The following is a 23,075-nucleotide window of genomic DNA, read 5'->3' as shown; positions in this document are numbered from 1 at the left end:
AGAAGCTATAGTGGGCAGAAGGAACAGCTCTGCTGACAAGGATAAGGGCAAAAGGGCCATTGTTTATTGAAGATCCCCATTCCTGTTGACTGCATTGACTCGCTCTGTGTAATCCGCCTTGAGTCCAAGTGAGAAGGGCGGACTAGAAATAAAGTAAATAAATAATATTTACACCTGAATAATCCAGAGTCACCATCCTAGGTTGGATCCAGCACAAGATTTCCTGTTGTGCTAGAGCTCTTGCACAAGAGGAAATGCAAGAAAAAGAGCATGGCAGCCACTTGGCACCAAGCCAGACTCACTGTATCTCCACTTGCGTTCCCACTTGTACAAGATCCTGCACAACTAATTTCTGGGCACTATAATATGTAGGGAGACAAGTGCATGTTAGGTCTTGCACAAGACCCTGCGCAAGCAGAACTATACCCAAGTCCCTTTACATTTCCGTGTGGATACTGCTAGATCTGAGCCACGGCTCTGCCCATGATAGAGTGCAAAGTTGCACCTCCCTGTTTCCTCGGTGTGGTTCAGAGGCCTTAGACCAGAGATCCCCAATTTTTTTGAGCCCGCAGGCACCATTGTAATTTTGACACAGCATGGTGGGCACAACCACAAAATGGCTGCCACAGGAGGCGGTGCCAGCTGCAAAATGGCTGCTGTAGTTTACCTCCAGTCGCACAGTGAAGATCCTGGTGCTGTTGGTGGCAGCTGCTGCAAAAGCAATGCTTCCAAAAATCTGCACAGCCAATCAAATCTCCAGTGGCCAACCATAAGCTCTGCTGGGCAAAAGCCCCAGCTGACCATACCCACTTTCTAAAAACACTTGGTGGGTTCCAGGAATGGTGTTAGCGGGTGGCATGGGGCCTACAGGCACCACCTGGGGGACCCCTGCCCCTCACACCATGCAGCCCCAGACTACCTTAGTTTGTGGAAATCTGCAATCCTCAACAAAGCAGATAATTTTTGTTTTTACTGGCAGATTTCTAGTTAAGGATTTCCCCATGCATCCTTAGGTTAAACATCCAGATAATTTAAAAAGCAAAGACTGTACAATAGTATGCTCTCACCTCCTACTTTCTAGTTAAATGCAGCTCATTTAAAGAGAAACCCCCAAGCCATGCCATCCAGTGCAACGGCTGGCAACCACGGAGAACAACCACATTAAAATGGAAAACCCAATATTAATGCCTTTCATCCCAGGCAGGCAGAGGATTTCTTTCCTACAGCACGCAGAAAGAAACCAGAGGGGGGGCTTCCTATGATTCCAGGACTCGATTGTAATATGCATTCCACACCTTCATTTTTGTGAAATGTAGAGAGAGGTATACAGGGCTGTGTGCCCAAAACATCACCAACTAAAAATAAAACAAAAATCTACCGTATTTTTGGCTCCATAGGACGCACCGCTCCATAAGACGTACCTAGTTTTTAGAGGAGGAAAACAAGAAAAAATCTTGTTTTCCTCCTCTAAAAACTTGTCTTATGGAGCGAATGCCGGCTGGGCGCGTGCGTGTCGGGACGGCGCAAGCCGGCGTTCCTCGCCCCAACGGCCAGCTGGGAGGCGGGCGTGGGCTGCACAGAGCCGGCTGGGCGCGTGTGAGTCGGGACGGCGCAAGCCGGCATTCCTCGCCCCGACGGACAGCTGGGAGGCGGGCGAGGCTGCACAGAGCCGGCTGGGTGCGTGCGGGTCACGCTGGAACGACGCGAGCCGGCTTTCCCCGCCCCGACGGCCAGCTGGGAGGCGGGAGGGGCACACAGAGCCAGCTGGGCACGCTGGAACGGGGCGCACAGAGCTGGCTCGCGTCATTCCAGCGCGCCCAGCCGGCTCTGTGAGCACATTCGCTCCATAAGACGCACAGACATTTCCCCTCACTTCTGAGGAGGAAAAAAGCGTGTCTTATGGAGCGAAAAATACGGTAACTCTGTACTGCCAAATGCTGCCATCAGTCAAACACACAGAGCATTTAGCTTTATTTATTTCAAGACTGCAAATCCTTTGGAGTGAGGGATATGGAGACTGTGGATGGACAATAAAAAATAAATGCAACATGTTAGCCATGGGGGAGAGAGGAGGAGCTGGGCAGAGAAATTACTGCCTTTCCCCCCTTTCGGCCCAACATGACTTAGACCACCTTGAGTGAAATGGGTGGAATTAAAGCCGGGCGTGCCTGGGCAGCTGAATAAAGCAGTGGAGTCCTGAGATGGGACAGGGAACCATTCCATTTCATAGTGCAGGTGGGGAGAGGGACACCTTTCCTGAATGTCTCAAAAAAAAATTCCTTGCAAGTAGAAAACTAATCTAACCAGGAGCGAGCTGTGCCAGAACCCTTCTCCCCAAAGTGCTAATTTTCTTTTACTTGCAGGCATTCTTTTTGATGCAGAAGTGTTAAGCCTACAATCTTAAGTGATCCTGCCCATTCTAGATTCCACTGCCACATTCTGCTCAGAGCCAACATCAAGGGTCAGAATAAGCGGGCATCTGCCAAGGCTTGGCAGAGAAATCCTGACCAGCCAGAGAGACTTGATTCATCTGATCCCATTGTCTCACAAGGAACAGGAGATCAACACAGAAGCATGACATATGGATTCGGTGGTCTCCCATTTGGTGCTGAGAGTGATGCCTGGAGGAGGGATAGGACTCCTTTTACGCGCCTTTTGAGCCCTAATGGCATTGGTGCCGTTGAAAAGATTGTGAAAACGTTGCGCTCTGCTTCTTCCTCTGGGAAGGAGTGGGCCTGTGCAAGTGTGCACATACACGGGAGTCCATTGAACCCACCCTGCCCAGCACCACACCAAAACCTGGAGCCAGCCTGGATTCTGTGCCATGTACCGATTGAACCTTACGGCAAATCGAGACCATTCCATTTTTCACAGGTTGGGCCTGGCTTCCCTGACCCAGTTTTCAGACCATCAGTCACATATCATGCTGCTGGGAATGTGTTTTCCTAGCGCCTTTTCTGGTGCCTCTGGACTCCTGCTTTGTTTTTCTGTCCACATAGTAAACGGCCACCGCCACCCCCCCAAAAAAGACAGAAACAAGCGGGCATTCTCAAAGATTCCAGTGCTGCTCATACCAACACCAAAGGAATTCACTGGTCCAGTGCTTGGTGTCTGTACCAGCACATACAGCCATACTAAACAACCACCACACTTGGCACAAAAGAAATCACAAAAATTCAATTCTGCCATTTGCTGCAATGCAACTCACATTTTCCCATGTGTTTCAATTTGTCCCTGAATAAGGCATCTTCGGAGATGGCACCGCTGGCCACGCCACTTAAGGAACGGGTGACGTCATCTGAAATGTAAACCATCTGGGATCAGCTGGCAGTGGAGGAAAGGGAGGTGAATGTTTTGCAAGGTATACAGCACTGAAGCCTGTTTGCTCGCCTAAAATACGACTCGGCCCCAACACTTTGGTTTTCTAGACTTGCACCAGAGGTTGTCCCTGCACAACTGGATTTCACAGAGACCACTGATTTGAAAAACAAAAAAGAATACAGAAGAGTCAGAAGGTGCAAAAGAGACCAAGGCTGTGAAACTGTTACTGTTTATATCATTTATGGGTAGACTGTCCACTTTTTAAAAAGGTTTCCAACTCAGTATACGAATGTATTTATTTAATTCATTCATACCCTGCCTTTCTCCCTGAGGAGGACCCAAAGTGGCTTCCATCATTCTCCTCTCCTCTATTTTATCCTCACAACAGCCCTGTGAGGAAAGTTAGGCTGAGAGAGTGTAACTGGCCCAAGGTCACCCAGTGAGCTTCCATGGTAGGAGTGAGGATTCGGACCAGATACTAGTCCGACACTCTTAACCACTATATCACACTGGTTCTCCCTAAGAAATAAAGCAGAAGACTCCAAAATCGATTTATAATAATATAAACTACAATAAAAGGTAAAGGTAAAGGTCCCCTGTGCAAGCACCGGGTCATTCTTGACCCATGGGGTGATGTCACATCCCGACATTTCCTAGGCAGACTTTGTTTACGGGGTGGTTTGCCAGTGCCTTCCCCAGTCATCTTCCCTTTACCCCCAGCAAGATGGATACTCATTTTACCGACCTCGGAAAGATGGAAGGCTGAGTCAACCTTGAGCCGGCTACCAAAGCAAAGCTTTGGACTGCTGTACTGCAGCTTACCACTCTGGCCACGGGGCTCCTACTTAAATTACAATAGAACAACTAAAAAGCATAATTCACACATACACTGTAGAAAAAAGTTTTTAAACAAAATAAAGCGCCAATCCCTTGTTAAAAACTGTGGAGGGAAAAAAGGTCTTCACTTGGTACAGAAAGGACAGCAATGTAGTTGTCTCCTGGACCTCTTTGTGAGTATTCCATAAATGGAGAGACCCCCACCAAAAAGGCACCTCTCCATTTGCCACCCTCCTAATCAGTAGGGTTACCAGGTCCCTCCTTGCCACTGGTGGGAGGTTTTTGGGGCAGAGCCTGAGGAGGGTGGGGTTTGGAGAGGGGAGGGGCTTCAATGCCATAGAGTCCAATTGCCAAGCAGCCATTTTCTCCAGGGGAACTGATCTCTAATGGCTGGAGATCAGTTGTAATAGCAGGAGATCTCCAGCTAGTACCTGGAGGTTCAACAAAAGAAGACAGCACCAAGGCTTGTATATGCAACAACAATAATAAGCAATGTGCTTCTGAATATATAAAAATCCAAATAACATATAATCACAAATAGCCAAATATAAGCACAAAGGCAAAAATGAGACACCAAACATACAAACAAAGAAAACGCAACCCTGAATCCTGCAAAGTCCAAAGTCCACAACAAATACAGACTGTAAAGCAGTCTCTTGTCTGTGGATGTTGTTTATGGGATTGTCATGGAACAAGTGCTCACATTATGGCACTAATCTCCCTACCTCTTTCACTTGGATTTTAATCCCTGGCTAGAGCCCTGGAGGGATCGCCGGGTTCTTGGGTTGGAGCTGAGGGAGTGCTCCCCGAGTGAATTGTTCCTGGCTGGAGCCCTGGAGGGTTCGCCCAAATGCTCGTTTTCGTCGTTGGGAACACCGGTCAAGCTTCCCGACGACCCTGGCTTATTGCAGGACGTTTTGGAGGAAACACTGCAAACGGACACTGAAGCCTCCCGGCTAATTGGGTTTGTAGCTGACCAGTGGCATCACTTGGCTGCAACGTCCCCCTGGAAGACACCGGATGCTGATCAACGTGCCCAGGACGACCTCCGACAACTGGACGTGCTCCTGGAAGAGGTCTGACTGGCGCAAGAGGACTTGGTAACACTGACTCGATTGTTGGCAAGACTTATGCTCCGTGAGACTTCATCGGCGCCAGCGGTCCCGATCTAGGGACCAGTCAATTATTTGCCCATGGCAGGAGCTATAGGGGAAGCAGTTCCGCAATCCGTTCCGGATCCTGCCCTGTGCCAACGGGAGGCACGGAACGTGGCAGCCCGGACGGTCATGGTTCTGCTGGACTTGCCACCGGCTAAGGCAACGGCGGCAAACGTCGAGAAACTGCTGACCCCTGAGTTCGGCTCAGCGTCAGCAGATCTGGCTTCCCACTGTTGGGCCAACCTAAAGAGATTGAGCTGCTCTTACAGCGGTAGGCCTTACTGATCGTGACAGCGGCTGCTGCCGTCCAACTTGAACAGGATCGGACTCTCGCTGACCAGAAGCGAGCGGAGGAGCAACAGTTGGCCAATGCGGCTGCCGCTCAGGTGCGAGCGGCGGCAGGAGGCGATGTACGGCTGAAGGGAAGTGGGGGACTGGGACGGTCTTTCCCCTCGTTTTCTCCAGATGGTGGCTTGCCTCGTGATATGGTGCGCAGACGACGACTCGCTTTTAGTTCCGACGTCATGGAGTACTCGGATGACGAGGACTTATACGGGGACTTATACGTAGGGGAGGAATGGAATACACATCTCCGAGTCAGCCAACCCCGACGCACGGGAGGATCCAAGGAAGAGATCCATGTCCTGCGGTTCCAAAACCGGGACCTGGCGGACCGTTTAGCCCGTTTGCAGGATCAAATGGATGAACTGATGCGGGACTACGACAGTCTGGAACGAACTCAAGCAACTCTGGCGCAACCACTGCAAGCGCCCCCGGCTCAATCGCCGCAACTGCTCCCGGATCAACCGCCGCAACTGCCCCCGGATCAACCGCCGCAACTGCCCCCGGATCAACCGCAAGCGCCTCCACTGCTGCCGGCTCAGCCAGTGCCAGCCCTGCCACTCCCTGGGCAACCTTCGGTACCACCACTGCTGGCGGCCCCAATCGTGCAATGGAATCAACCTCGTCTGTGACTTATGACGGCTCCATGGAAACATTGCCCTGTTTCCTACACCTAGTGGACAGTTATATGAGGGAACAGGGGCACAACGTTCTCATGGAAAATAGCAGAGTATGGTTCGTTTCCTCACTTTTGGTAGAGAAAGCGCCGGATTGGATGGTCCTTCAGTTCGACACACGGGCCCGATCCATCCGCTCTCTCAACGAATTTATGCGAGCGTTAAGACGGCAGTTCGAAGACCCATTCCAAGGGGAGAAGGCCAAGGCTGCCCTCCTACAACTCTGTCAAGGATCCTCTTCAGTCAGAGACTTTGCTGATGAGTTTCAGAGACTTGCGAGTAAGAAAGTGGATTGGACTGAAGCTACTCGGGTGCATTATTTCCGTGAAGCCTTACACCCCGAGATATTGAACTGGGCTTACATGCAACGGGATCCAACAACCCTGGAGGAATGGATCCTACTGGTGGAAGAAGTAGAGAGCTGCCGCCAGTTCATAACCCTGGCCCGACGTCGAGCCAAAGAGGGAAGCCAGAAAGCCCCTCCAAGAGCTGCGGTTCCTGTCCCGCAGAGACCGGCTCAACCCACGCAAGACCGAGTGTCGCGCTTTCAAAGGGGAGCTTGCCTCGTTTGAGGTGCCATGGGACATTTTGCAGTGGCCTGCCCATCTCGTCCGGAGCAGCCAACTCCCGCTCCCCGCCTGGAGGGGACACCACGCAGAAGAGGACGTGCTCGGAGGAGAAGCACTGCGACGGAACGCAGTGCCGCACCGGGATGGAGAGCGCCCCCAGCCCTCCACGTTGAGGAGCCGGAACACGAGACCTTGCCAGCGGACCCGTCGGGGTCCCGGATTACAATTAACCCATCGGGGTCCCGGATTACAATTGCCCCAACAGGGGAGGGTTCTGCATCGTCGGATGAGGACCGCCACTGGGATGCTGCCTTAAACCTAGAGTCTCCCCTGGATCTATCAAAAAACAGACTGGGTCTGCAGTGAGTGGAGCGGCCCCGCAGACCTCTGCAGACGTTTCTGCCAAACCCAAGGCTCCTGTAATGGTGAGTGAAGTGGGGAAAACTGTATATGTGGACGTGGTCTTGCAACATTATAGAAAGGGACCCCAGTTACAAGTCAAAGCCCTCATAGACTTGCGATGTGCCTGCTCTTTGATCAATGAGGCCACTTTCAAGGCACTCAAGGTGAAAGCGGTACCTCTACCGAACCCTATTCAATTCGCCCAGATGGATGGCAGTGACTTTAAAGGTGGGCCGGTTGATCGTCGCACATGGGGTGTAGCGATGGGCATAGGCCATCTTTGGGAGCAAATCGACTTCACTACAGCCCCTAATATTCGATACGTAGTGGTGTTGGGAATAAATTGGCTGAGGGGACACAGCCCCTCCATTGACTGGGGGGCCGAGACTTTATCATTTTCCAGCCCTGGTTACGAACAACATCGGTACAAAGTAGCTGTTAAAACCGTACTCCCGTTGACCCCTGCCTTGGTTTCAGACGCCCCCGGGCCATCCCAACTACCTGCCGAATATAAGGATTTTGCGGATGTCTTTAACGTACAAGAGTGTGATGTGCTATCCCCCCACCGCAGATCTGACTGTGCTATTGAGGTGGTGTGGGAGGGAAAACTGCCGCAAAGCAAGATTTATCCCATGAGCGCTTCTGAAAGAACAGTGCTCCGTGATTTCTTGGAGAAGAATCTGGCTCGAGTTTTTATCCGACCCTCTACTGCTCCGTATTCAGCCCCCACTTTCTTCGTACGCAAAAAGACCGGTGACTTGCGCTTGTGCATTGACTTTCGGAAACTCAATGCGGTCACCCAAACCCCATTCCTCTGATCTCCGATCTTTTGGGCAGTTAAAAGAAGGACGCATTTTTACTAAATTGGACCTGGTCGAAGCCTACTATAGAATCAGAGTCAGAAAAGGGGACGAGCCCCTCACAGCCTTTTCCAGTTGTTTCGGGATGTTTGAATTTTTGGTGATGCCTTTCGGGTTAAAGGGCCCCCCGGGGGTCTTCATGCAACTCATTAACGAGATTCTACATGACTTGTTGTATAAAGGAGTGGTGGTTTACTTAGATGGCATCCTTATTTACTCTGCGACCGTGATAGAGCACGTTGCCCTGGTTAGGGAAGTGTTGCAACGTCTTAGAGACAATCAACTCTATGCTAAGGTGTCCAAATGTGAATTCCACCAAAAACAGTTGACTTTTCTGGGTTATATAATTTCGCATCAAGGACTTACGATGGACCCAGAAAAGTTACAAGCCATAACCAGTTGGGAACCACCCTCAACCCATAAACAAGTTCAAAGATTTCTCGGGTTCGCGAATTTCTATAGGGGGGTTCCATTGCTACAGTGAGGGGGGGATGGCCACCTTCATCCGTGTGCTTACTTCTTGAAGAAGTTCACGCAGTCTCAGCTCAACTGGCCGATCTGGGAGAAAGAGGCAGCCACGGTCAAGCATGCCCTCACGGTGTGGAGACAATTCTTAGAAGGTTCTAAGGTCCCTTTTGAAGTGTGGAGCGATCACAGGAATCTGGAAGCATTAACGGGGGCTTGCAAACTGTCCGCTAAACAGGTACTATGGGAGGACTTCTTTGCTCAATTCCACTTTGTATTAAAATATGTGCCAGGAAAGCAAAACTTGCTGGCCGATGCTTTATCCCGACTGCCCCAATACCCTACCCTACCAAAATTGAACGCCCCACAGAGTCCCTCTTCACTCCAGCTCAGAGGAGTTCACTGCCCACCTTGGCGGTGCAAACCCGGTCGCAGACCCGACTCCCATTACAGTCTCTGCGGGGGGGGGGGGGGGAGAAGCCCTAAGCCCGACCCCATCGGTCGGACCGTCTACACCTCCTTTGCCAGCTCTGGTTCCACCCTCCACACAGTCCCAAGATGCCAGTCCCGGAGTGCAGCCGTCCACCCAACCCCCACCCCCGGCATCGACTTCTAGTCCTGCGACGAAACCTGCTTATGCAGTACCCTCTGTGCCGGACATGGAGGGACTGACCGATTCCTTTAAGGACTCCCTCTGTTGCAGTTGCCAAGCCGAACTTTCTGCAAACACCCTGCCAACGTCTCTGATTGAACATGGGGGTTATTGGTTTAAAGACTCTAAGTTGTATGTACCTAAGGGACTGTGGAGGGAGGTTCTGCATTTGGTTCATGGAGCCAAAAATGCGGGACACTTTGGGTTTCTTAAAACCTTACATCTGTTGAGGAGGCAATTTTGGTGGGCAGGCATGTGGACTGATGTGGATTCATTCATCCGTAGTTGCCCAGTGTGTGCTGCTGCCAAAAGACGCCAAAAGGCAAGCAGCCCGGACTGTTACAGCCTTTGGAAACCCCCACTAGACCCTGGGAGGTAATTGCGATGGACTTTATGACTGATCTACCCCTCAGCGAGGGAAAAACTGTACTCTGGGTAATCACGGACCTGTTCTCAAAACAGGTGCATCTGGTACCTTGCGCAGGTATCCCTTCTGCCCCAAAACTAGCCCGCCTTTTTGTGACGCACGTCTTCCACCTACATGGATTTCTGCGCAAGGTGATCAGCGACCGCAGAAGTAGTTTTGTGGCTAAGTACTGGAAAGCTTTCTTAAAATTGGTTGGGGTAGAACAAGGACTGTCAACCGCCTTCCATCCCCAAACTGACGGCCAAACATTCCGGGTGAATGCTGTGTTAGAATGCTACTTACGTTGTTATGTCAATTACCACCAAGATGATTGGGTAGAACTGTTGCCTTTTGCTGAGTATGCTTACAATAATGCTGTGCACCAGTCCACTGGGTTTAGCCCTTTTCAAGCTGTGTATGGACAAGACTTTGGCCCCATTGGCCCTGTTGACTTATCTGGGAAGGAGGGAGGTGGAGATGTGGCTACCTGGGTGCATACGATTCAAACAACCTGGCCGTGGTTAATGAAAAATCTGGAACGTGCCAAACACAAGTATAAGGCTCAGGCTGACAAACACCGGTCGCCAGGTAAAGCATACGGGGTGGGAGATACAGTTTATCTGTCCACCATGAACCTACGGTCAACCTGCCCGTGTGGCAAACTCAGTGCCAAGTTTGTGGGTCCGTTCCCCATTTCCCGCATTATCAATTATCACTGTGGGTCCGTTCCCCATTTCCCGCATTATCAATTATCACTGTGGAACTATCACTGTAGAACTCTCATGCCCAAAGTCATTAAAAAGAATCCATCCAGTGTTTCATGTCAGGGCAGATTCCTTCTCCCGAACAGAGATTTTGGAGAGGGGAAAATGAGGAACTGAGACAAATAGTGGTAACAAGGCAGGAAGTCCTAGCACGTCTAGACAAACTGCAAACTAACAAGTCACAGGGACCAGACGCTATTCATCCTAGAGTTCTTCAAGAACTCAAATGGGAAATTGCTGAACTTCTAACAAAGATATGTAATATGCCCCTTCGATCAGCCTCTGTACCAGAGGACTGGAGAATGGCCAATGTAACACCCATTTATAAAAACGGTTCCAGGGGGGACCCAGGAAATTACAGGCCAGTTAGCTTAACATCTGTTCCGGGTAAATCAGTGGAAAGCATTATTAAAGATAAAATTGTCAATCATATAGAAGGGCAAGGTCTGCTGGGCAAAACCCAACATGGCTTCTGTAAGGGTAGGTCCTGTCTCACTAACCTATTAGAGTTTTTTGAAAGCGTCAATAAGCATGTGGACAGGAATGAGCCTGTGGATATTGTGTATTTGGATTTCCAAAAAGCTTTTGACAAAGTCCCCCACCAAAGACTGCTAAGCAAACTTCATAGTCATGGGATAAGAGGACAAGTCCTCTTATGGATTGAGAGCTGGCTGAAAAATAGGAAGCAGAGAGTAGGAATCAATGGTCAGTTCTCACAATGGTGGGATGTGAGCAGTGGGATGCCTCAGGGATCTGTGTTGGGACCGGTGCTTTTCAACCTGTTCATCAATGACCTGGAGTTGGGGTTAAACAGTGAAGTAGCCAAGTTTGCAGATGACACCAAATTATTTAGGGTGATTAAAACAAAATCGGACTGTGAAGAGCTCCAGAAGGATCTCTGCATACTGGAAGAATGGGCATTAAAATGGCAAATGAGATTCAATGTGAGTAAGTGTAAAGTGATGCATATTGGGGCAAAAAATCCCAACTTCACATATACACTGATGGGATCTGTGCTGGCAGCGACAGACCAAGAAAGGGATCTTGGGGAGGTAGTGGATAGCTCAATGAAGATGTCAACCCAGTGTGCAGCTGCTGTAAAAAAGGCAAATTCTATGCTGGCTATAATTAGACAAGGAATAGAAAATAAAACTGCTGATATCATACTGCCCTTGTACAAATCTATGGTGAGACCACACTTGGAATACTGTGTACAGTTCTGGTCACCACACCTAAAAAAGGATATTACAGAGCTTGAGAAGGTGCAGAAAAGGGAAACCAAAATGATTAGGGGACTAGAGCAACTGTCCTATGGGGAGCGGTTAGGACGCTTAGGGCTGTTTAGCTTGGAAAGAAGGCAGCTAAGGGGAGACATGATAGAGGTCTATAAAATTATGCATGGTTTGGAGAGTGGACAGGGAGATGTTTTTCTCCCTCTCCCATAATACTAGAACACGGGGTCATCTGCTAAAGCTGGAGGGCGAGAGACTCAAAACAGATAAAAGGAAGTATTTTTTCACACAACGCATAGTTAAATTGTGGAACTCCCTGCCCCGGGATGGGGTTATGGCTGCCAGCTTGGAGGGCTTTAAGAGGGGAGTGGACATATTCATGGAGGAGAGGGGTATTCATGGCTATTAGTTAGAATGGATACTAGTCATGCTGCATACCTATTCTCTCTAGTATCAGAGGAGCATGCCTATTATTTTGGGTGCGGTGGAACACAGGCAGGATGGTGCTGCTGCAGTCATCTTGTTTGTGGCTTCCTAGAGGCACCTGGTTGGCCACTGTGTGAACAGACTGCTGGACTTGATGGGCCTTGGTCTGATCCAGCAGGGCCTTTCTTATGTTCTTATTGTTTGACATAAAGACCCCTGTCTCCTGCTCCTCCATACTTCTGGTGTTTGGTCCCTGCCGCACGGCATCCATTTCTTGTTAGCAGCCTCAGCTAAAATGGCCTCATTTAATGCTCAGTTTGCCTCGACAGGCAACAGCTCTAATTCTGTCCTTGGAAACTGCTGCTCAGCTCAGTGGTTAAAGTTAAGTAGGATTATTCCCTCATCCTGCCAGCAAGGCAGTATCCCCCTCGTTCAGAGGATAAAGGCATTTGCATTTACTACAGTTGGGGACTGGTCACTCTCTCTGCTCCACCAATCTGCTTCCTAAGTCCCGATCCAACATTCAAAGCAAAGTATTTCTTTTTTTTTTTTAAGTACTTCTCTTCAAAAGGCAACGAAGCCATAGAGGCTCAAAGCATATGTTTAAATGCTGGGATCCTGCGTGAACGGCTGCAGCAGCTGTTTTTCCCAGGTCAGATGGGGAACTTTTGGCGAGGATTTGTTTGGTTTAAACTGATTTAACAATTTGGTCAGCTGCCTGGGGGATGGGGTTTGATAGTGATAGAAAGGCAAAGTCACGGTTAGCTTTGAGTCCAGTAGCACCGATTTTCAGAGTATAAGCTTTCAAGAGTCAAAGCTTCCTTCATCAGATACAAAGGCAAATTCAGCTTCCAAACCAGTGAAATCAGTTTAAAACAAAGAATGTACATTAAAAGAAAAAGAAAAAACAAAACAAAACAATGGCAATTGCCCAAACTGCTCTTCTTCCTCTTCGTGGCACTACTAAAGGACAGAGCAGGAAGGACTTGGATGCCAGAGCCGCCCTCTCTTTTGGATTAAACTGGACAGGTGAACCCACACTCCTCAAGTTGTTCACAAGCAACCTCAGGTGTCAATATTTGTATCCTGCTTTTGAGCCAAAAGCTGGCTTCCAAAGAAGCTCCCAGGAATCCAAATCAAAATGAAAATCAAATACAAAACATGTATTGGGGAGTGGATTCTCCGTTAACCGGGATCCAAGGAGTGCTGATTGAGTATGCTCCACGTTCTGTCTGAGGGCCCTCAGACATGGGACAGCTGGCATTTCGCCCTGAGTGGCATCTTGGACCTTGGCTCCATCTTAGAGCTCAGGGTATTTGTCAGAAGCAGCGGCCTCTCCTTAACTGACCTGAATGTGTAAACAGAGGATTGGCAGAAAAAGAATACTGTAAGGCCTCTTTTGCCCTGACCTGGATGGCCCAGGCTAGCCCGCTCTTGTTAGATCTTGGAAGGGAGACCACCAAGGAATACCAGGGCTGCAGAGGAAGGCAATGGCAAACCACCTCTGTTAGTCTCTTGCCTTGAAAACCCCATAACGGGTTGCCATAAGTCAGCTGCCACTTGACGGCACTTCACTCACACAAGACCTCTTTCAGAGAGCCAGAGTGGTGTAACGGTTAAGGCGTCAGACTAGGACCTGGGAAACCCAGGTTCAAATCCCCACTCACACCATGGAAGCTTGCTGGGGGACCTTGGCCCAGTCACACTCTCAGCCCTGACCCTGGCTAGTATTTGGATGGGAGACCTCCAAGGAATACCAGGGGCGTGACACGGAGGCAGGCAATGACAAACCACCTCCAAATATCTCTTGCCTTGAAAACCCTATGAGGTTGCCATAAGTCAGCTGTGACTTGATGGCAAAAAAAAAAAAGTCTATTTCGCTGTGTATGATTTCACAGAGATCCCTGCAGCTATAGTAATTCACTTCTTCACAGATTCCTTGCAAAAACACAAATAATCCTTTTCCCCAAAAGGAGCTTGCAGTATTAGTGGAGTCACCCCTTTACCCCAAGAGGGCATTCCTTTCTCTCTTCACAGACACCGCTTCCAAAGAACAGAAGCCACTCTCACCCTCCAAAACAGAAGGCTCCAGCAGAAATGGAGGAAATGGAGGAATTGACATTTATTTGGCTAACACCTTTTGTTTACAAAAATGTTGGCTCCTTTGGCCAACTGCCTCTGACCACATGCCGAAAGCCCTTCCCTCAAGGGGAAAGAATATGTTCCAAATAAAAGACCAAAGGGGGAAGAGTTTCTGACCATATGCCAAGTACTACCTCGCAAATGCTTCATCACATCTCTGGAGGCCAATTATGTGCTATGTGGAATGTCATCTCCTATCTGTGGCTACAGAGGTACCATTAGTGGCCTGGGTTGGGGAAAAAGAAGTCACCTGACCATGTGGGAGGAGCTTGTGATCCACATCACTGGCTGGCACGCAAGACAGTTGAGAGGCATGCACATGCTTCGTCTAGCCAGATAGACCCTGAAAAATGGCCCCAGCCATGATCAGGAGTGGATCACTATGTGGCTACACTGTATGCATGCATTTACATTCACAATTCAGCCAGTGAGTAAATGCACACTCAGGCACAAAAGTATTTATAACTTCCCTGTATACAACCATGACACACGCATGCTTGAGGTGTCTCCACTGGAACAATGGGGTGGGGGGGCTTTGCAACTTCTGATTCTGGCAACAGGTCACAAAAGTGAAATTCTGGGGTGAGGTGACCACACTATCAGCGTGCGAGGCCCAGTGTGAGTGTAAGAGACACAATTCCTAAACAGAACTGGCAATGCAGAGAAACCATCTTCAAGTACTTGAAGGGCTGTCATATAGAGGATAGTGCCGAGTCGTTTTCTGTTGCCCCAGAAGGTCGGGCCAGAACCAACAGGTTGAAATTAAATCAAAAGAGTTTCCGTCTAGACATTAGGAAGATTTTTTTAAGTTTAGAGTGGTTCCTCAGTGGAACAGGCTTCCTCAGGAGGTGGTGAGCTCTCCTTTCCCGGAGGATTTTAAGAAGAGGTTAGATGGCCATCTGTCAGCAATGCTGATTCTATGACCTTTAGCAGATGATGAGAGGGAGGGCATCTTGGCCATCTTCTGGGCATGGAGTAGGGGGTCTACTGGGTGTGTGGGGGGGAGGTAGTTGTGAATTTCCTGCATTGTGTAGGAGGTTGGACTCGATGACCCTGGTGGTCCCTTCCAACTCTATGATTCTACGATTCAGTATAACAATCCAACATGACGCACCTGCTGCTGCAGAGGGGAAGCCGGCATCATTACTGAGGGAAACACTGCTCATCTTGGATTTCTTGGACTCGTATTTCAGTCGATCTAAAAAGCGACAAAAACATCCCCCCCAAACTTGATGCAATTTGTCTAACACCCAGGAACTTTAGTCTGGAGATATAAATACACTTTGCACTTTAGCACAGGGCCCCCCAACAAGGTGCCCGTGAGCACCATGGCACCTGCAGATTCCTTTCGTGATGCCTGCCAAGTATTTTTAGAAAGAGGGTAGGACCAGGTAGAATTCCAAAGATGCCCACAGATTGAAAAAGGTTGGGGACCCTTGCTACAGCACCATCCCCAACAAGGGTGGGGTCACAGATCCATAGACGTGATTTAGCTCCTTGCTGTTTGCTTACTGAACATCTGATGAATGATCGCTGCATGTGCAAATTTCATTGAAAAGCATTGTCTTTGAGTCACAGTAGAAGTTCTGTCCGTGTGGTTTAAGGACATTCAAGGACATGTGCAAGGAGAGGGTCATAGCTCAGTGAGAGGGAACCTGCTTTTGCAAACAGAAGGTCCTGGGTTCAATCCCCAGCATCTCTAGTTAAAGCATCTTAGGTGGCCTTTGCCCGGAGTCTCGGAGAGCCGCTGGCAGCTAGAGCACAGGACTGGATAGAACCATGGTTTGACTCAGCAGTTTCCTCTGTTCATATGGGAAGGAACTGTAGCCCGGTGACAGAGCACACAGTTTACAGAAGGTCTCAAGTTCAGTCCCTGGCATCTCCAATTAAATGGCCTCAGGTGGCAGCACTCACAAGGACCTTTGCCCAAGATCTTTGAGACCTGCTGCCAGACACTAGAAAACATTGGGCTATATGGACAAAAGAGGCAGCTTTTAGGGTTGCCAACCTCCAGCTAGCGCCTGGAGATCTCTCGGGATTACAACTGCTGTCCAGACAACAGAGGTTGGTTCCCCTGGAGAAAATGGCTGCTTTGGAGGCTGGGATCTATGGCATTATACCCCGCCGAGTTATCTCCCCTCTGCAAACCACACCTGGCCCAGGCTCAACCCCTAAAATCTTCAGGAATTTTCCCACCCAGAGTTGGCAAGCCTAGCAGCATTGCATGTTGCCATGATGTCGCAGTGAACAAGGGATCAGGCAGGCATGTGCAGAGCAGTTTTAGTGCTGCAATCTGGGACTGAGAATGTTTGGTTGCATTTGCTTACAGGCCTCAAACTGGCTACTGGCTCCCTGATTTGTATACCCAAGAACTCAGAGACACAGTGGAAAGCAAAGAAATGTGATTGAAATTGACTAAAACTATGACATCATTTACTCTTCAAAACAGGGACTGAATCAAACAGGATGAATCCCCATCCCGTGATAGAACATGCACTAAAGACTCCCCAAGGACCAGTTACCTCTCTCAAGAGCAAGGAGGAAGTCCCGATTCCTCTGCAGCTCCTTCATGAACTCTTCATTCTGCAGGAAGAGGGCGATCCGCTCGTCTTCCAGGTACTGTTTCCATTTTCTCTCTTGGTCCAATGAGCCTTGAGGTCCCTGGCTTTCCTGGCTCGGGGCAGTCTGGTGGCAGCTTTGGGAACTCTGGACAAAGGGTTTTTGGTGTCAAGAAGGAGCCACTTGCCAGGCAATCCAGCCAGAATACCTGGGCACCACCGTGGATGCTCAACCACCTCCCCTATTAACGTAACCATTTGATGCATTCAGTTTTGCAGTATTCACCGTTTACATTTTCAGAATTCCACTTAAAAAAAATTGAAGCAAAGTCTCCCCGCCCCCAGAATACAATATGTGAAGCAGCCTTCCTGAAGATTCAAATCCAGGAGGATCCAGGTGTTTAATTTCTGCAAAGTTTGACCTAGCACTTAGGTCTGGGTCTGCTGCAAATATTTAAAAATCAAGGGGGCAGGAGTGGCAGAGGAAAGGAGATTTAACCCCTGAAATTTCTGACCCATGCCTGCCTTACTCAAAATATCCCACTGTGAGTGGCTTGTATCAAAGGAGGAAACCTACCTGGCTACTCCTTCAAAGGCCAGAAAGTAAACCAACTCCTCCAGCTTGTGGTCTAAATAATGATGAAAATAAAAGTCCCTTCTCACCTGTACCCTGTCCATTTGCTGGGGCAAGATGCGGAGGAAGTCATCGGGAAGGTTGCCTAGTAACGGGGGGTTCCAGTTCCTGTACCGTTGTTGTACCTGAGGGCCGCTGGAATTCTGGATATCAATCCTGTTGGGTCAAGGGAAAGGGACAGTTAAGGTGAAGCTTTACAGTTGGGTAGGCTTGAAATCAGTCTCCTTTGGTTTCTTTTGGCTCTGCAGAATTTCCAAATAATTGTCAGCCCCGGAGAAAATATGGAAGTCTGTGTTTCCACTAGATAAAAAGTTGGTCTTTCCAGTAGATACAAAGTTGCTCAATTAAATGGTGGTGGTTTTAGCCTATCAAAAAGGTCTTCATGGATTATGCTGATTCATCAGCCAAACATGGAAGCCTTAAATAGTAAACAGCAGGAACAAGCTGGAGGTCTGGAAGGATTCAAGGGGAAGAAGGGGACACCCACTAGCAGGGAACCTTTCTCTCAGTTAGTACACAGACTGTAGCTTCCTTCTCACCTCTCCCTCAACCTCAGCAAACCAGTGCTGAAATTCAGGATGAGGTAAACCAGAAGCTGCTGATCTAGCCCTAAGGAGAATGTTTGTACTGAACAGGAGAGTTTGGGTAAGGAGAAGCTGGGGTTGTGGAATGTTTGCCTCATAGTATGCAACCCTGGACCCTAATTTCACTGGCTACTCCTCAGTGCAGGATATTACAAGTTTTTCAGGTTCTCTGCCCCCTTCACAGCATGAAATGAATTAGAATCAGAAGAAGTGTTTTTCCTCTGGGGTTATTTCATTTCCACACCAAAACTCTTTTAGCAAACAAAGTGGTAACAGACCTTAAGAGCTTATCACAACTTGCATAGTCTGAGGGGCTGGGAAACTGGGATCTGACCACTGAAACCCCTCCTCAGAGGGCTTAAGCAGGCCAGTTTGACCCTCCTTCCAGTTCCCAGTCCTTTAACTGATGTTCAACTGACCTCAACATTCTATGGGAACCAAACATTCTGTCCTCTATATCAGGGCTTCTTAAACTTTTTCCACTCGGGACCCCTTTTTGCCTGAGAAATTTTTACACAACCCCGGGTATATGGGTATATAAAATAGGTATACAAACCAAACATTAATTGATAATAAATCATAAAGAAACCTTTTACTGTTGCCAAATGTTTTGTGGCCCCCACATTCAGTTACGCAACCCCATATGGGGTCACGACCCACAGTTTAAGAAGCTATATACCACACAGGCTCTATATTCAGCAATGAACAGCTGTGGTGATATAAAGTACTCAAGTATCAATCTCCCTCTGACTGAATATCATGCCTGCATGTCTATTGGTAAGGCAGTGAAACAGGGGCTACCCACAGACGCAGCTGGGGATTCTGCACACTCAGAGACTCTGCAGGTATGCAGGAAAAAACGACTTTATAGACTGTATTTATAAAAGGTTAAAATAAACTTTAAAAAATGGTCAGACAAGGTCCGAACATACTTTAGGAGATACAGAATGCCAAGGGCACCTGTCAGTTAAAAAATACAGAAGGTGAGGGTTATTGGCCTGCTGTGGAGTTGCCAACTCTGGCTTGGGAAATTCCTAGAGATTTGGGAGTTGAGCCTAGAGACAGATGGCTTTGGGAAGGGGAGGATCTCAGTGGGGCATAATGCCATAGAGTCTAGCCCCTTTTTAAAAGATTTTTTTATTTTTAAAGAATATATAAGAACATAGAACAAAAGAAAAGTTTAAAGCCATATCATGACCACAGTTATAATTAAATCAATTGCACCAAAAGGGAAACAAAGAACAGAATATATTACAACGATAATATAATAAACAATATATAATAAAAGATAACAGCAATATATAATAAAGTAATAATGGCCATTTGACAATAATTATCCTAATATTTTTAGCCTGGATCGATACTTTGTTTGGTACCTGATAGACACAATATTAATATTAAACAATGCTTTTAAATGGATTATAAAGTAAATTAGATAAAAATACCTACAATGTTAATTATTGATTTATATTTCTATTAATATTTCCCAAACATTGAAAACTAAGTTTTTTAATATATCACGAGGATTTTTCATAAATCATAAATATCATTTCAACAATCTTCAAAGCAGCCTTCAAATAGCCATTCCCTCCAGGAGAACTGATCTCTGTAGTCTGGAGATCAGTTGTAATTCCTGGTGATCTCCAGGCCCCACCTGGAGGCTGGCAACCCTAGAATGCTCATACCCATAAGAGATTTTATAAGCCTAGAAGAGGAGATCAGGGAGAAATTTCCCAATGGATTAATCCCTCCCCCTGCCACCATGATTCCTCACAGCCCCCCAGCTTGAATAAAGCACTGACTGTGTGAATTCCCAAAACTGGTTTCCACTTACCTGGGGGGTGGGGTCGGTGGAGCTTGTGGATACTGCCTGTCAAAGACGTGCATGTCATAGGAAGGGGGTGAGTAAACGGGAGGCGGCTCTTCATCAGAACTATCTGGTTCCAGAGTCCGTTCCAGGATCTAATCAAAAGAGACACGGATAGAATTGAAATGACTTCCAGCATCGCAGAGGCCAAAACAAAAGCCCTGAAGATTCGTAAAAACAGAGTTTCACTTGCCTGTAATTGTTGTTCATCCGGTGGATCTTCTATGCAGGCACACATTGGGGCTGCGCAGGTGAAGGCCAGCCATGGATAAGATTTGTCAGCTTCTAGCAAAATCGAAAGAGAGAGTGCTCCCCTCCCCCGGGGCATGCAATCTTCCCACCCATTTATCACATGACCCAGGGGGAGGGAGCACTCTTCCCTCCAGTTCTCCAACCTGCTGCCACGGAACCAACCCCTATATCTCGGAGAGGTCCCACAGCGGGGAAGGAGGGAGGGATGTGTGCCTGCATAGAAGATCCACCAGATGAACAACAGTTACAGGCAAGTGGAACTATGTTTTTCATCTGCGTGGCTTCTATGCAGTCCCACATTGGGAGAATAGCGAGCTCGCTTACCAGGACGGTGGGTGTGGGACAGTCACCGAAATAGAGACTGCAATACTGCACGTCCCACAGCTGCATCTCTGGCAGAATCCACATCCACGGCGTAGTGCTTCATAAATGTGGAAGGCGTGGACCACGTGGCAGCTTTACAGATGTCCCGAAGATCTATCTTGGACGAGAATGCAACCGACACTGCATACGCTCTGGTGGAGTGTGCTTTGATCATGGGAGGACACTCCTGATGTGCCAACTCATAGGCTATTTTAATCATTGAAGTAATCCATCTAGAGAGGGTCTGTGGGGAGGCTCGACAGCCCCGACGGTGGCCACCAAAACAGACAAAGAGGTTGTCATCTTTACAGAAGGTTTGTAATCTCTTTATGTAAAAAAGGAGGACTCGTCAAACATCTAGGGAGTGTAAGGCCCTATCGGCATCGGAGGATGGGTGAGGGAAAAACACTGGGAGGACTATGTCCTGAGCAAGGTGAAAGGATGAGACAACCTTGGGTAAAAAGGAAATCTTGGGGTTTAACACCACTCTGTCTGAGTGGAACTTAGTATACGGTGGTGAATGGGAAAGCGCAAAAAGGTCGCTAACCCGTCTAGCCAATGTGATCACTACCAAAAAAGCAGCTTTGAAAGACAGCAAGGCCACCTCACAAGTGGCTAACGGCTCAAATGGGGGTCTCATAAGTTGAGATAAAACCAAAGAGAGGCTCCATTGGGGAACGGGAGGGGTGACGGGAGGGTATAGATTGGTGAGACCTCTAAAAAAAAATTGGATAATGGGTGAGTAAAAACTGAGAATGAGTTGATATCTAAGTGAAAAGCCGAAACAGCGGCTAAATAAACTTTAATGGAGGAGTTAGATAATCCTACATCCTTGAGAGAAAGCAAACAGTCAAAAACAACAGACAATGGGCAAGTAACTGGAGATATATCTTGACCCCTTGCCCACTCCGAAAAACGCTTCCACTTAGCGTCATAGGATTGACGAGTGGAAGACCTCAGTGAACGGAGCAACACCTTTGCCACCCTATTGGACCACTGCCTTGGATCTTATCCTCCATGCAGCTAGTTGGAGGTCAGGAGGGGAGTAGAGGAAGTTCTTGGGGAGGAGGAAATACTCCTGTTGTGCGAGTGACATGAGTACTGCAAACCATGACCTCCTGGGCCAAAATGGAGTGACAATGATAGCATCTGTCCTGTCTTGGTTCAACTTGGCTATGACCTTGTGAAGTAGAGGGAAGGGCGGAAAAGGGTAAAAGAGGGTCCCGTTCCACACTGCCTGAAAGGCATCTCCCAGGGAGCCTGGGCTGGCTCCTGCCCTTGAATAAAAGCGTGGACACACGGAGTTGAGATGTGTGGCAAATAGGTCTATCTGTGGATATCCCCACCTTCGGAATAGTGGACGAAGGTGGTTTGTGTCTAATGTGAGCTCGTGTGCTTGATTTGGGTGGAGACTTAGAGCGTCGGCAAGTGTGTTGCTTGTGCCAGCGATGTGTATCGCCATGAGAGTGACATGATGCATTATGGCCCATTCCCAGATCTCGTTGGTCTCCTTGGAGAGCGAAACGGACCCTGTGCCACCTTGCTTGTTCAGATAGTATTGTGCGGTGGAGCTGTCCATAGCAATCTGAATGTGATGTCCTTCCAGGTGTCCTGCAAATGAAGATAGGGCAAGGCGGATGGCAACTAGCTCAAGAAGATTTATATGTAATTTAGACTCAAATGGGGACCACGTGCCCTGTGCTCTAAGGTCACCACACTGGGCCCCCCACCCCAAAAGGGAAGCGTCAGTGAACACATGCCTATCTGGGGAGGGAGAATGAAAGGGAACTCCTGAAAGGTATTGGTGTCAAGCACCCACCATTGCAGGGAGGCAATGACATATCTAGGGATAGAGAGACACTTTTATTGAGGGTCCACATTAAGTCTAAACGCCCGGAGAAACCAATTTTGAAGCGGGTGCATACGAAGGCGTGCAAACTGCACCATGTCCATGGTGGAGGCCATGAGGCCTAACAATTTCTGTATTCTATGGGCCATCTGGAATCTGTTTCTCGTGAACCTGGACACCAACGTCTTAATGGCACGGGCTCTCTGCACCAGGAGAAATGCTCGGGCTTGGCTGGCATCTAAGTGTGCTCCAATAAACTCCTGCACTTGTGCAGGAACGAGTTTGGATTTGGTTAAGTTAACCAAAAGGCCAAGATTATTGAGGAACGAAAGGATCAGGTCAACCTGCACAACCAACTCTGCTTGTGACGTACCCACTACCAACCAATCGTCGAGGTAGGGGAAGATTACACAACCCTTTAAGGCAAGGTGTGCTACCACGACTGCCAGGCATTTAGTAAAGATCCTATGGGCCGTAGATAACCTGAAGGGCAAGACATTATATTGATAACATTTCTCATTACACTCGAATCTCAGATACTGTCGACATTCCGTGTGGATTGCAATGTGGAAATAAGCATCACGGAGATCCAGCACTACAAACTACATATGTTTGCTCAACAGAGGAAGTACTTCAGGGAGTGAAAGCATTCGAAATTTCCTGGTTTTAACAAAAACATTGAGCTCCCGTAGATCCAATATAGGCCGCCCCCTTTT

At 48.3% G+C, this 23,075-nt stretch overlaps 1 protein-coding gene across 3 annotated transcripts in view; it reads right to left on the bottom strand.

Moving 5' to 3' along the window:
• CUEDC1 (CUE domain containing 1) overlaps positions 1 to 23,075 on the bottom strand; it is a 42,585-nt gene that overhangs the window by 5,388 nt on the left and 14,122 nt on the right. The window contains exons 2-6 of one of the 3 annotated variants that reach the window (XM_056865221.1): positions 19,863 to 19,990; positions 17,480 to 17,600; positions 16,775 to 16,958; positions 15,367 to 15,450; positions 3,209 to 3,298 (exon numbers count right to left, since the gene is read on the bottom strand). In XM_056865221.1, coding sequence (XP_056721199.1) covers positions 3,209 to 3,298; positions 15,367 to 15,450; positions 16,775 to 16,958; positions 17,480 to 17,600; positions 19,863 to 19,990 — 607 coding nt within the window. Of the gene's footprint in view, positions 1 to 3,208; positions 3,299 to 15,366; positions 15,451 to 16,774; positions 16,959 to 17,473; positions 17,601 to 19,862; positions 19,991 to 23,075 lie in introns of all 3 variants that reach the window. The other 2 variants (XM_056865220.1, XM_056865222.1) reach the window with 2 other exon arrangements.

The sequence above is a fragment of the Euleptes europaea genome, chromosome 19, assembly GCF_029931775.1.
Source record: "Euleptes europaea isolate rEulEur1 chromosome 19, rEulEur1.hap1, whole genome shotgun sequence".
Classification (NCBI taxonomy): Eukaryota; Metazoa; Chordata; class Lepidosauria; order Squamata; family Sphaerodactylidae; genus Euleptes; species Euleptes europaea.
Note: the sequence above shows the minus strand (reverse complement) of the source record. Positions and strands in the feature narration are given on the sequence as shown.